Genomic DNA, 13,519 nt, shown 5'->3' with positions numbered 1-13,519 from the left:
GGAAATGAAACAATGTTTGTTTACCTGCTGAATGACTGTTAACTTTGATTTTGCAATTCAGTCTCTTTCAGATATGAAGTTTCCAAGTTTTGTGGAGAAGTACCTGCAAGCTGATAGTGCAAAAAAAGAACTAAGTTTGCAAATGTCCAACTATGGCAACCCTGAGAAAAATTTTTCGAGCTGGTTAGGGACAAGCAGATATGAATCAAATGTCCCCCCTGGTTTATTAGATGTGGATGTAAGTACTGTGTTTTTAAAAAGCTGCCTGCAAAGTTATCCAGCTTTTATGTTTTTGATAGACAATGTGCATAAATTGTTTTGTTTCCCCCTCTTTGGGATATATATAGATTACAAATATATTGAGGTGAACTTAGATATGGTACCAGTTTTATCTGAAAATGAAAATGAGGTGACATCTATCAACACAATTAAGGGGTCTTTATTTTGAGACTTTTTGCAAATATGAATGGAAAGCATTTTTTTACTATGTCTTCATACTCGACTTTGTGTTATATTGAAACAAATCTTACGCTAACGTTATTTTTTTATTGCAAACTAGTAGAATGCTTTCTGTGAACTTCAGAAGACTTCTGTTGAAGTAATCTCTTCTCTTCCAACAAGACATTCAGTCATTGTACAGTTAATTAAGCAACAGAGCAATTTTTTTATTTTAGCCCTCTGTTGTATTCTCTTACATTAGCAGAAAAATATATATTCTTTAAGAATACTTTAAGAACTTCATAGTAGTGATTATTGAAAGTGCTGCTACAGTGAAGGGCTGTCCCTTGGTTTGATTACAAGCGTCTGTTCTTCATGACTGAAGACTGATCTATGTTTTCCCCTCAAAGCAACTTTAATATGGAATAGGTTTGTAATTTCTGTTTTTAAAATGATGAACCTATGTCCTGTAGTATTTGCTGTTTCTGTTAATGTAAGCCCTTATTGTGACCTGAGAGGAAAACTATAGTCAGGAAATCTAAGAATCATGGGGAGAAATATATTTTTTAAAGTTTAATAGCCACATGAATGTGACCTGTAGAATGGAAGCAGCATGTAAGAAGTTAGAGAAATACTTTCTGAAGCTAATGGTTATCTACTGTTCTGTAAAAGGAGTGAGGTAGTAAAATTAGCTCCTTTCTTTGTCACCTTGCAGGAGACATGATACCATGGTACCTTGCAGTTTTGAGAATGTAGATTCTTCTCTTACGGGAAGTTTTCTTAATTAGAGTGGAGATGAAGGTTAGAGGAGTTGTTTACAGTAGTGTAGATTTATGTTACCAGTTAGAGAGGCTTTCTTACTCTGATGGTCCTGCTTGGATTTGAAACCTCGAATTTAAAGCTAAATGTCTAGTACTTCTTAGTTTGGTTTTTTGCTACTTAAACTGTTGTTCTTGAGTGGGTTTTAATTTTGCAGTGGAGTGTGGAGGCCTGAATAGCAGTGGAGTGTGTACATACCTAAGACTGCACTCGAGAGAATCCCTTTAGGCTTTAAAGGGTTTCTGGATTTCTGTGGCACTGTTGCTGACTGAATTGTTTTCCTCAAGTTAAGAATCAAAAATGTTTCTGTGAGGTGTACCTGCTGTGCATCTTCCACTGACTAAGAAAATGATGATGCAATGGCAAGTGGGTAATGTGAAGGAAAGAATAAGGGCAGCCCGAAACAATGACTTTGGCATTCCTCAAAACACAGAACAAGTTGTAACTGGAATTGAAGCGCAGGCTAAAAAACCAGTCGTGCTTCCACATGCCTTGATGATGCCTACAAAAACCTGGTGGTGGTTAAGAACTGTTTTGCGACCACTGCTTGCTCTGCATGTTAACTGCTGTGTTCTCTTTAATTCCTTGCACGTGTTGCTGGTTACCTATTTAGGGGCAGGATCTGTTTTGGTCTTTTTGTTTGTATGAATAATTCCTAGAAGAGCAGGACCCTGTCCCTGAATGAGCACTCCTGTCCTTGCTAGGAAACCAAAGACATAATTTCAATGCTTGCTTTGTTTGTTTGAAGATGACATGATGTAACCACAATTTTGCTGTATATTCTATATCATACAATTTATTGCTGACTTGAGCATTGTTTTAGATTTTGTATACCTCAGTGTGTTTTATTTGTTCTGAATATTTTTAGTTTGTCACTTAGTACACAGTCTCATGCTCTTTGAAAAAACCTGTTACAAGGTGTTCATCACAAAATTGATTATGCTGGTTAGCTCATACATGTATCATCATGCATCCTCAGTATTTTCATCTATTCCTTCAAAATACATCATGCTTTATGGCTTGACATCTTTAGACATATAAACTCATCTTTATCATTGTACAGCATGTACTTTATCAGTGGCAGCTTTTAAAGTAGCCTCTTCCTACTGAACTCCTTGAATATATAGGAAGCTGATCAGGACAATTTAAAAGCATTTCAAATCTGAGGTTAATCGACTTCAGCAAGATGATAATTCACAGTTTATAAAAGTATATAAATTTATACACTTGTGACAAAGATGGTGCTCTGCAAGGGGAAGTAGAGATTGAAGAGGTAAGTAGGCATAGTTGAAAGATTACTAGTTTTTATTATTCAGACTAGTTTTTATTTTGTTCTACTAGCCCATTTTTTTATAGCCAAGTATCTTTACTGAAAATGTTTTTGATTTTATGGGTTTTTTTTTTTTGGTTTTTTTTGTGATTCTTCTCTTCTCACTGTCTATTAGACACTTCCAAGAAATGGACAAAGTAAAATCAATCCCAGACCTGGCAAGGTAAGATCAATATTAATAGTTTTACTGTTCCTTTCTATATTTAAAGCTTAGGAAGATAGATCTATATGTTACTGGTGTGTTTTTCTGTTTTGTTGTGTTTTTTTTAACACAGCTGATGATATACTGTGACTCAGACTGTCAGAAAGCTGGCATTGAAGTTTTCCATGATGTTCCAGATTGCAGTTCTTGGGTTCTGTCACCAACAATTTTAGTTAAAGTCATCAGAGGATGGTAAGAGATCAATTTTTACTCTTTGTGTAAAGATTTTTACTCAAAAATGTTTTGAAACAGAACTGGCATGTCCTTCACAGTAAGTCTGCCTTGTAAGTGGCAATGTAGCATGGACAGCTGTGAGCAAGAAATAGGGCATTTTACCTCCACAACAGGAAGCTCTGAGCTGGAAAACCTATTTTGCTGACTAATTGAGTGAGTGTTACCATCTGACAGGGTGCGAGATTTCACCAGGCATAGGTGTGGGATGAAATGACAGATTCTGTCCAGCTATTTTGCCCTTCAACTCCTCTCGTCATTAGGGATTCTTGCATAGTATTTGGATTGGCCTATAAGGCTAGCAAGTAAGTTTAAAGCCAGGTCTTACATGATTATTTCCTGACCAAAGGAATAAGATGGTGCTGTAGAGATAATTGACTGTTTCTCTGACAGAAGGAGGGATTTTGCTCTAAAAGCTATATTGCCCAAGAGTAATTCAAAACAAGTTCATCTCCTACTTTATTCATAGCATCAACAGTAGGGCCATTAGTAGCGTGGTTAGCATGGCAAGTTATGCTGTGGCCAGGCTATAATGCAGTCAAATAGCAGGTTCTCAAAAGTCATTATCTGATAGTAAGGTGCAGACACAAGGGCTAGCTGCAGTAGGAGGTACTGGGAAGCAAACTGATTGCTGTTTAGCTTCAGAAAACTGGAACAAAACCCTTTTGATCTTTGTAAACCAGGTTGTCTTTTCCCGCGTGGTCTAGAGGGACTGGGTTTGGGGTTTTTCCTCCTTCCTTTGAGAGCCTGAGTGAAGGGTTTGTATTTGCAGATGGAAAAAGTTCTTATTTAGTTATATATTCCTGTCTGCCATTAAAAATGAAGTTGTTCTTGTCTTCTGAGCAGTCTTACCATCCTCTGGCACATCTACACCAGCTCCTGTTGAACTCCAGGCTGTTGTTCACAGGATCCAAGCAACTTGTCTGTTTATACATGATGCAGCAGTCTGCAGTGTCATTGTTTTCTGATGTACAAATTGGTTCTGATTAGTATCTCATACGAAGTCTGATATTCAGAGACAATAGTCTTTGCTGCTGTAAATTATCAATTTTAAAAGGTGGATGAGGTTTTTTTGGGAAAGTACAATTCAGCAGTAGACATCTTTGTTTTTATCATTGTTTTTAAAGGTATCACAGAGACTGAAAATGGGCTTGCATCAGCAGTGTTGGGTGAATAAGGTGTATTGGGGAAATGGCGAGGGTTTGGAAACAGTACTGTGTATGAAAAGTTTTTTAAGTGGGAACATGTTTTTTGCAAATCACATTTGAAAAAGCACCATAAAAATTAGCTTTTCTAAAATTTATTTTAAGCTGGATACTCTATGAGAAACCAAATTTTGAAGGCCCCTCTATTCCATTGGAAGAAGGAGAGTTGGAACTCACAGATATTTGGGGTGCAGGTACTTCTGAAGAGCAAAGTGACTGCAAGTCTCAAAACCCTGCAGTGATTGGTTCAATAAGACATGTTGTTAAGGCAAGTAATATAAGTAATTTTTAAAAATAAATCTTAATGTATAGTGATGTTTTATACTGATAGAGCGTGATTGGTTTATTAGGACACAAGTGTAATATGAGCTACAAGTGCATGAAACAATCTTCCATGTTGAATTTCAGGTTTAATCACAAAATGCACGTAGGGGCTTTTGTGCAATGGGGATTGTGGTAACATCAAGAGGAAGGATAGGGTAGGAACAGAGCTTGGTGGGTTTTATTAGGATAGCCACCAAAATGCTACATGCAGCATATGCTTTGTAGTCTGGTCAGTCTCAGGAAAAGCATCCCAGAAAACCATCAATAATTAGTTATTTTCAAAATATGGCTTTTTCGGGTTTTTTCCCAATACAAACCAAATTTGCGCTCAATACAAACTTCAGTACTTGGTGTCGAACACCAAACTTTGGTTTGCCTGGCAAACTTACCAGAGAGTTTCACACGTGATGGAACAGCCTTTCTACATGCACTTTTAACCTACCATTAAGCAGTTACAGTTGCAGGTTGCCAAAACAAGCACAAGGTATAAAGTTATTTGACTAGGAAAGGAAAAAGGAGGAATATATATTGCTTGTAACTACAATTCTTGTTTAAGTTGCAGTTCTCTTCAAGGATGGCTTGTTTGGTGTTATCTTGGGATTTAATTTGCTAGAGGAGATGTTAACTGATGAAAGAAGATGCATTCCTGCCTAGATGGCAGAAAGTAAACAATGTAAATGCTGATTAGAGATTGACTGACTGACTGTCTTGGTTCAAACAGACACAGGCAAACTGGTTTTGCTATACTTTTATTATAGGCATCTAATAACAGTAGTAATTGACAAGGGGGAAAACAATTTAAAATAAACAGTGTTTCAAAACTGATTTAGTTATGTACAGTAATTACAGAACTCACAGCACAGATCAAGTGATTATGGGGATCTTCGTTTTTCAGGATTATAGGGTTTCCCGAATTGATTTGTATACAGAGCCTGAAGGGTTAGGAATCGTGACTTCCTTTTTTGATGACACTGAAGAAACAGGGGTGTTTGGAACCACTCAGAAGACTTGTTCTATTAAAGTGCATTGGGGCATGTAAGTATGTAGCTCTGTATGAATGTGTAGTGCAATTAAAGGAATTTGGTTTAAGCCATTGGTTACACCTGTCAGACTTGCGAGCAGGCTGTATTTATTCTAGTCCTATATTTTGGCAGTATTTGTTGACAGTAGTGTTAGTACATCACTGCAATGCTTCACTCTTGGGGAGTCTGACCTAGAATGTTTTGTTAGAGCTAGATTTTTTTCTTGCTTGTGTGTAGTAAATACTGAATAACCCGTGCGTATTTGTAGCCGAGGAATAAGAATTTGCCTCTCTTGCTTTTTCTTGTTCAGGCAAACTTACCATAAGTGAGGGTGGGGAATGAACTGCTATAATAAGACCACATTTCCCACTTGCTTTCTTCTAAACTTAAAATCATCCTACTAAAAGAAAAAAAATTTTGAAGTCCTTCTGTTATAAACTAAGACTTAGTGCTTTAGAGAGTCCATATTTGACATTCTTGCATTTCACAGTGCATTTTGATCTGGGATTTTATGGTGATGTTTAATACAAATATGTTACGTCACCTGAAAATATCTGACCATCTGAGTTAGGAGGGTAATATTGTGAACCAAGAGAAATGATTTTATGAAAAAGGAGATCTCTAAGGAGCAATCCAGGTGCTGTACCAATATTTGTTTTCATGGCTTAATAAACAAACATGTATATTGTTATGGAAAACATGCTTCGAAGTAGTACTGGGAAAAGTATGCAAAGAAAAAACGAGACTGGAGTATTTCAGAAAAAGTGAGACTAGAGCCATTTCCAATCATTCTGCAGAACTTCTTACAGGGTGTACAGACCTTGGTAATTAGCTCTTATGTTTGGGCACTGATAGCACTTGCCTTGTTGCAAATAGCCTAACTATCAAAAACTGCCCAGCTAAGGCAGGTGTTACGTACCACTGTAAAGATATTTCAAACCTACCACATGATATATGGACATTTTCATTGTTAGGTGAAGGGTATTTTATCTGAGTAAATATTTACACCTTGATTTGTGTAAAAAAAATATGAAGCATTTTGATATATATATATAGGCAAGTTTGAAGATGTCCAAGTAGTTGGTTCTCTGACAGGAAGTTATTTCTGGTGGACTGCAACCTCAATCCAAATTACATGTCTCGCAAGAGTAATGATATCAGATATGTTATTTGAGGTTGGTTGTTAATTCACTTCATTTTTGTCTCCATTTTATTTCTGTCTTACTTAAAAGCTATCTGTGACCAGTAAAATTACCAATTTTTTTTTAAAGGAGACAGAGCCTGTGCACATCTGAGCTGTCTTTATTTTGCATTAGTGTTACAGTAGTGTTTCGCTAAATCCATGTTAACTCTTGCTGTCTTAATATATCTCTCTTGCATTTGTATCCCTGAAGGAAAGCAGACTAATATTTTCACTAGGAAGTGAAATATATTATTTTTCAACTGTCTTTCTTTTCTGTTCATTAGATAGAAAAAGGTTGCTTCCATGAGAAATTCAGCAGATGGCTGCTGCTTTTTTGCATGTTGCAGGGTTAGGGGTTTTTTTGCCTCTAATTTATAGGCATGACATAGTTCACTGTATTGGCAGGTGAGGGAGGCTCTGATTCTGAGTCACCTTGCCATGTGGGTGTGGTTGTATCATCTTAAAGTTTCCCAGTGTTCATGCTTAATTGCTGTTTGTTAAAAGCTGCCAACAAAAATGAGTCAATGCACCTTTATCTTCTGACTGTACTCTCTCGTTGTTCTTCCATGTGTGTCAGCTCTTGCAATGAAGTTAGTCATAGAATCCTTTAGGCTGGAAAAGGCCGTATAAGACCATCCAGTCCAACCATTAACCCAACACTGCCAAGTCCACCACCTAAACCATATCCCTAAACACCACCTCCGCACATAATTTAAATACCTACAGGGATTGTGACTCCGCCACTCCCCTGAGCAGCCTGTTCCAGTGATTGACAACTCTTTCAGTGAATGATTTTTTCCTAATATCCAGTCTTAACCTCCAGAGGTGCAGCTTGAGGCCACTTCCTCTTGTCCAGCCACTACCTGGCTACAACCTCCTTTCAAGGCACTTGTAAAGAGCAATGAGGTCTCCCTGGAGTCTCATTCTTTCCAGACTAAACACTTCCAGTGCCCTCAGCCACTCTTGTTAGACTTGTGCTCCAGACCTTTCACCAGCTCCACTGTCCTCTTCTAGACATGATCCAGCCTCTCAATGTCCTTTGTGTAGTGAGGGGCCCAAAACTGATCCTGAAACATAGGCTCTGAGGTGTGGCATCATCAGTGCTGAGTACAGGGGGACAATCCCTGCCCTGCTCCTGCTGGCCACACTGTTGCTGATACAGGCCAGGATGCCATTGGCCTTCTTGGCCACCTGGGCACACACTGGCTTATGTGTAACTGCTGCTGACCAGCACCACCAGGTCTTTTTCTGCCAAGCAGCTTTTTAGTCACTTTTCCCAGTCCTGGAGCACTGCTTGGGGATGTTGTAACCTGGCACTTTCCTGTGTTGAACCTTGTCCCATTGATCAGCCCATTGATCCAGTTCCCTCTGTAGAGTTTTCTTACCCTTCAGCAGATCAACACTCCCACTCAACTTCTTGTCATCTGCAAAACAGCTGAGGGAGCACTCAAATCCCCTCATCCAAATCATTGATATTAAGGTATTAGGCAGAATTTACCCCAGTACTGAACCCTTGAAAATACCACACGTGACCAGCCACAAGCCAAGGGCTTACTGAGTGGTGCAAATACAGGGCACACAATATATCAAACATTAGCCACAGACAGTAATAAAACTAAAGCACCTTGCTTGTGTCTTAGAGCCATGTGTTTGCAATGAAACTATACCAGTTTGTGCCAGTTTATATTAGCTTGGACTCTCTCTTTAATGCGTGAAAGAGTGATGGATTATTTTAATCTCTTTGATATCACCAGATTTATACATTATGGTTCTTACACAATTAAAGGGTTGGCTGCAAAAAGTGTTGCTGTTTGTGTGTTTGATACTTCTCCACACTGCACTTCTCTTGAGATCAGCACATTTAAATTGAAGAAATATTCTGACATTCTTATGCAGAGATCAGCGGTATGATTCTTTGTTTCCAGCAAGTGATGACTGGCTAAGATTTTTTTTTAAAAAGCTTTGAAAATCTACTTTTGCTGCCCCTATCAAGAATTCTCAAAGTTACATCTCTCGAAGTAGATTTATTATTAGCAGACACAAACCATGAGGAAGATTTCTAAGGAGTTCTCAGGTTTTTCTATGTATTAGTAAACAACATAAGGTTAGAATTTTATTATTGAGCAGATTTTGCATCAAATACAAGTAAGGTTTAGTAGGGATTTTAAAAGTTCTTTTAAATAGGTTCTGCACTTTAAAAACATTTTTAAAAATAACAGAATAACCTTAAATCTTGATATTTCAGGCTAAATATGGTTGTTTTCAGATAAAGCAGAGTCAAATTCTTACTGTTCACTGTTTTGATTTGGGTTTTTGGGTTTGGTCAAACAAAAGGCATGTGCTATTAGTGGTTGCTTTGGAGCACAGAAGTTTATCAGTATGCCAGCTTGTAGCTGGCAGTTTTGGTGGTAAAGAAACAAAGTTTTGTTAACAATATAATGATCTTGTTCCTAAAGTAAGTATATTGTTTTGTTCTTTACTGTTCAGAAATGTTCTGGGGTTTTATGTCTTGCTTTTGTTCCTCCACTCCCACTACTTTTAGATGGCTTCTTTATGAAGAACCTGGTTTCCAGGGAGTTCCTTTAATGTTGGAGCCTGGTGAATATCCTAATTTATTATTCTGGGAGAAGAAGGAAGCCTACATCAGGTCCATGAGACCCTTGAAAATGGTAAACTACTGTTATTACTTACCAGTTAAAAAACCTATGTTTATGTGTTATAAATAATGTATTAAGATGGCTAGATTTTTCAAGACTTACAAAAATCTTACTTGTTTAAAAACCCAAAATTTTTAGTCTATAAAATTCTTGAACTTACAACATTTGATTACTCTGCCATCCATCTCTGCCATTAATCTGCTTTTCATTTTCACTTGCACTCTTTAAGGAATATTTCACTTTAGTCCTGCCTTTTTGTAAAGAATCAATGACTCTTAGAGACATCTATAAGTTGTCTCATGAACAGCTTAATTTTTTATTTTTATTTTTATTTTAACAGGGTGGTCGCAAAGTTGAATTCAGTGGGGAGCCAAAGGTAAACGTCAGTGTGTATTGATTGTCCAAAGCTATTTTAAGCACATGAACTACACATGGGTAGATAAGTATGCTTTGATTGGATACCAACTACTGATGGATTACTGGGTTGTCCTTTTGTACGTGACCACACCGTGAAAATGCAACTTCTGTCACATTTCTGCATCTATCACATGCATATATGACAGTATTAACAGCAGTCCAAATAATGCAGATGGGTAATGAATGCTCAAGCTCTCATGTTGCATCTCTAGTGGAAAGGCCTCTTGTAGAGGAGAGAGAGATCCCAGTAGTTGGTTTCATCATTTTGCCATTTTTTTATCATTCTCCCTGTATATGCCCATGCAAAAGAAACTGTTGTTGTCAGAATTCATCATCCTTCCTGCAATTTTTCTTTTACCTCATTTCTACTCCAGGTAATTGTTTATGAGAAGCCTTTGTTTGAAGGAAGACATGTGGAAATAGAATCAGAGATCTTTATGCTTGATGAGAAGGAATCAGAAGACAAGACAAGACTTCCACTTACATCAGTGGGATCCATGAAAGTACTGGGTGGAGTGTAAGTGTGGAAAAGCAGTATTTATAACTGAAGTAGTAACTCCATAGGCTGGAAGTTGCAGTGGACAAATCCAGTCCACGTTTATTTGGTTTTTGTAATTTCTGGGTTGAAGCATACACAAAGTTGAAAATATTCACAGCAAAAGAATAATTATCTCATACCTGTATCTGCTTCATGAAAACATGGAGTGGCACTTGTCCATTTTCACATGCAGACTCTGTTGTTGTTGTTGTTCAGTTGGGTTGCTTACGAGAAGGCTGGGTTCGAAGGCCATCAGTACTTGCTGGAAGAAGGAGCGTATCGGGATTGGACAGACTGGGGTGGCTACGATGAGGAGGTGCAATCCCTGCGACCAATTGTTGGTGTAAGTTACAAGGACACGTAGTAGGCATCTCCTGAGTGCCCTGAAATGTCATGTGGCACTTTCCTTATGGTGCTTCTCTTTGTTTTAACAGGACTTCACAAGTTCCCATATGATAATGTACAGTGAAAAAGATTTTGGATCAAAGGGTTCCAATATCAACGTGCTGGGTATCATTTCTGATTTGAAAGAGACTGGATATGGGCTGAGGACACAGTCTATAAATGTGCTAAGTGGCGTGTAAGTGATATTTTTATTCACTCTTTCATTTTGGATATGCTGGTCTTTATAGAAATTGATAGTTGCAGATGTCTTTCAGGACTCTGACTTCTATGTGGAGTCTTCAGATAGAATTTTCTGCCCTTGACCACAGAATGTGAAAAGTAAAGTTTTGGTGAATATGTAGAGTAAATCATCTCTCTTCTTACAATAAGATAAGGTGGTCTCAGGAAGCATTGACTTTCTGATACACAAAGTACGGAATGAGATGAGATTTCATCAAGAGAGGAAGAAATAGCTTGTTCTTGTGGCTGTATTTGTTTGAAGCATTTCAACAGCAGAATTGTTATGGAAATAATTTCCAGTTTTGAAGCTAATTTCCAGGCTTCTTGCATTTGACCAGAGGTAGATTCCTTTCTCTCACTTGTGTTTTCAATAGAGGTAATTTTTACTATGCTCACTAATACCTTCTGATACTAGGGAGAGTAACTGTTCTGAAAATTAACATTGCTTTTGCAGTGAATCCTATAGGTTAACAGTGGTTTAGTGCTGTGGTGCTGTTTTTTATTGTTTGTTTGCATTTTTTTTTAACATATGGCTCCCAAAAGTCTGTATTAGCTGTGGCCATTAACAAACCAACTCTTAGTGCCACGAGTGCTATCACATGCAGTTGATCAGCTGATAGACTTTGCTGTTTGATTAGTCAAGTCCATCAACAGCAGATTGAGTTTCACAGCCTTGCAGACCATGTCAAAGTATTTTGGAAATGCAGACAAGTATTAGCAATCATGGCTGCAAACACACAAAATTAACTAAAGTAGCAGAGCCAAAAAAGCACGAGATGTACAGTTTGTCTCCCTGCCTGGTATGCATGCAGGTGACTTGCTGGAAGCTCTGCCTTACCCTGCCACACCCTAAATCCTTCTGTGTGTTATCTGTGCTATATCTCTGCAAGTTTTGTCTGGATAAAGGTTGCAGAATCAAGCTCGGTGCATTCCAGAGGAATGCTTTTAATTTGTATATGAATATGGTGTGACAGCAGGAGTTTTTTCTGCCTGATGACCTTTGAAACTGCTGTGCTTTTTTGTCTTCTGTAATATGCAAGAGAGATTAATGGGAAAGAGTCGCCTCTGAAGGCTGGGAAACAAATTGTGGGTTACCTGTCATGCCCTTGATGTAGTTGTTCTAGTAAATGTGTCTGTTGCATCTGAGATAGGAATCATACGTGAGTTTGAGTATTCTAGTAATTAAGAGTGACTTTAGTACTCTAATGGCAAAGATGGCTGGAAGTCTTTATGAACAAAACTTGTCCCACAGACTCTACTACTGCTCCTGTAATCTCACTTTGTAGACTCCAAAAGATGTAATTTGTAGCAATAAGCTTTAAAAAAATTCAGATGTATTGCTCATAACAGGTGGTTAGCACTCAGCTCTTAAGGGTCTTGTACAACCCCTCTGTTTCCAGAGAGGTGGTGAGTGTTTGGGGGGTTTGTGGTGATCTTACTATATGTTTATGTGTCAGAAAGTTTGAATGATCTGTGTGAAGTCATGTTTGGCAATACAGTGCTTATTTGAAGTGTTAACAGTCTGTTCAGGTAGAAGATTTTTTTATATCTTTCCTTCCAAGGAATCTGTCATAGAGCCATGAATAATCCATTGAGCAATTTCCTGAGCTGTTTAGACTGTAATGCAGCTGATGACATAGTGAACTGTGACAGATTCAATAAAAGCTTGCCATAATATTTCAAAGTAACCTTCCTGGCATCATATTGAAAATGCTTAATTGAAATAAGTCAAAAATGTAAGAAGCCCTCAACCTTTCATTGCAATTTATTAACTACAGGTATCTGAGGTAAGCAGAGCAGTAAGATAACAGATGATCTGTATTTCCCACATAATTAATTTGATTGCTCTGTAATTTAAAGGGTATATCAAAGAAAAGAAGGCCTGACACTGCAGTGCACAGATACTTCTGAACAAGTTCTGAGCTCAACTGCAGCTCTAAACTGTATTGCTCGATACAGCCCAACTCTGCATTTGGGGAGTGACTATTCCATTTTGGGGTAGTTTAGCCCTAGCTGCATTAAAACTTCTAAATGTTTCTAAACATGTTTCCAAGCCATATTTTCATGTCTTTCCTAAATCCATTGTAAAGACATCCTGAAAAATATGTCCTAAGGGAGATGAGGATTGACTTCTTGAAAAACGAAAAATACTTCTTTAAAAATGAAAATGCTTTGCCCTTGAGCATTTTTTGGAACTGGCCAAACATAAAATTCAAAAATTATTTTTCTGCTGTTAGAGTGGAAGAAAGCAATCCAGACTGCCTGAAAATAGGAGGGGCCTTTCTTCTTTTAAGTAGTGTTTGAGCTTTACTTCCAAACTGGCAGAATTTGAAGTGGCAGAAAATGAAACTATTTACTAGCAACAGGTAACACCCTTTACAAGTTCCAGCAAGTACTAAAATCAAGTGTTGTACCATTTTGATTTCCCTTCTGCTTAAAACCTTCTTGAAGCTTTTATTTAATAGTGATCAAAATCACAGGAACTGCATGTTTGAAATGTGCCTTTTCTTTATCCATAAACACACCAAA

The 13,519-nt window shown here is 37.7% G+C and overlaps 1 protein-coding gene across 1 annotated transcript in view; it reads left to right on the top strand.

Annotated features, from left to right (window-relative positions):
* CRYBG1 (crystallin beta-gamma domain containing 1) overlaps positions 1 to 13,519 on the top strand; it is a 65,906-nt gene that overhangs the window by 31,232 nt on the left and 21,155 nt on the right. Inside the window, exons 4-13 of the mRNA XM_083856606.1 lie at positions 62 to 238; positions 2,703 to 2,750; positions 2,863 to 2,981; positions 4,331 to 4,493; positions 5,445 to 5,584; positions 9,297 to 9,423; positions 9,752 to 9,787; positions 10,203 to 10,345; positions 10,583 to 10,709; positions 10,801 to 10,946. Of these exons, the coding sequence (XP_083712732.1) occupies positions 62 to 238; positions 2,703 to 2,750; positions 2,863 to 2,981; positions 4,331 to 4,493; positions 5,445 to 5,584; positions 9,297 to 9,423; positions 9,752 to 9,787; positions 10,203 to 10,345; positions 10,583 to 10,709; positions 10,801 to 10,946 (1,226 nt within the window). The remainder of the gene's footprint in view (positions 1 to 61; positions 239 to 2,702; positions 2,751 to 2,862; positions 2,982 to 4,330; positions 4,494 to 5,444; positions 5,585 to 9,296; positions 9,424 to 9,751; positions 9,788 to 10,202; positions 10,346 to 10,582; positions 10,710 to 10,800; positions 10,947 to 13,519) is intronic.

The sequence above is a fragment of the Zosterops lateralis genome, assembly GCF_965231275.1.
Source record: "Zosterops lateralis genome assembly, chromosome: 3".
NCBI lineage: Eukaryota > Metazoa > Chordata > Aves > Passeriformes > Zosteropidae > Zosterops > Zosterops lateralis.
Note: the sequence above shows the minus strand (reverse complement) of the source record. Positions and strands in the feature narration are given on the sequence as shown.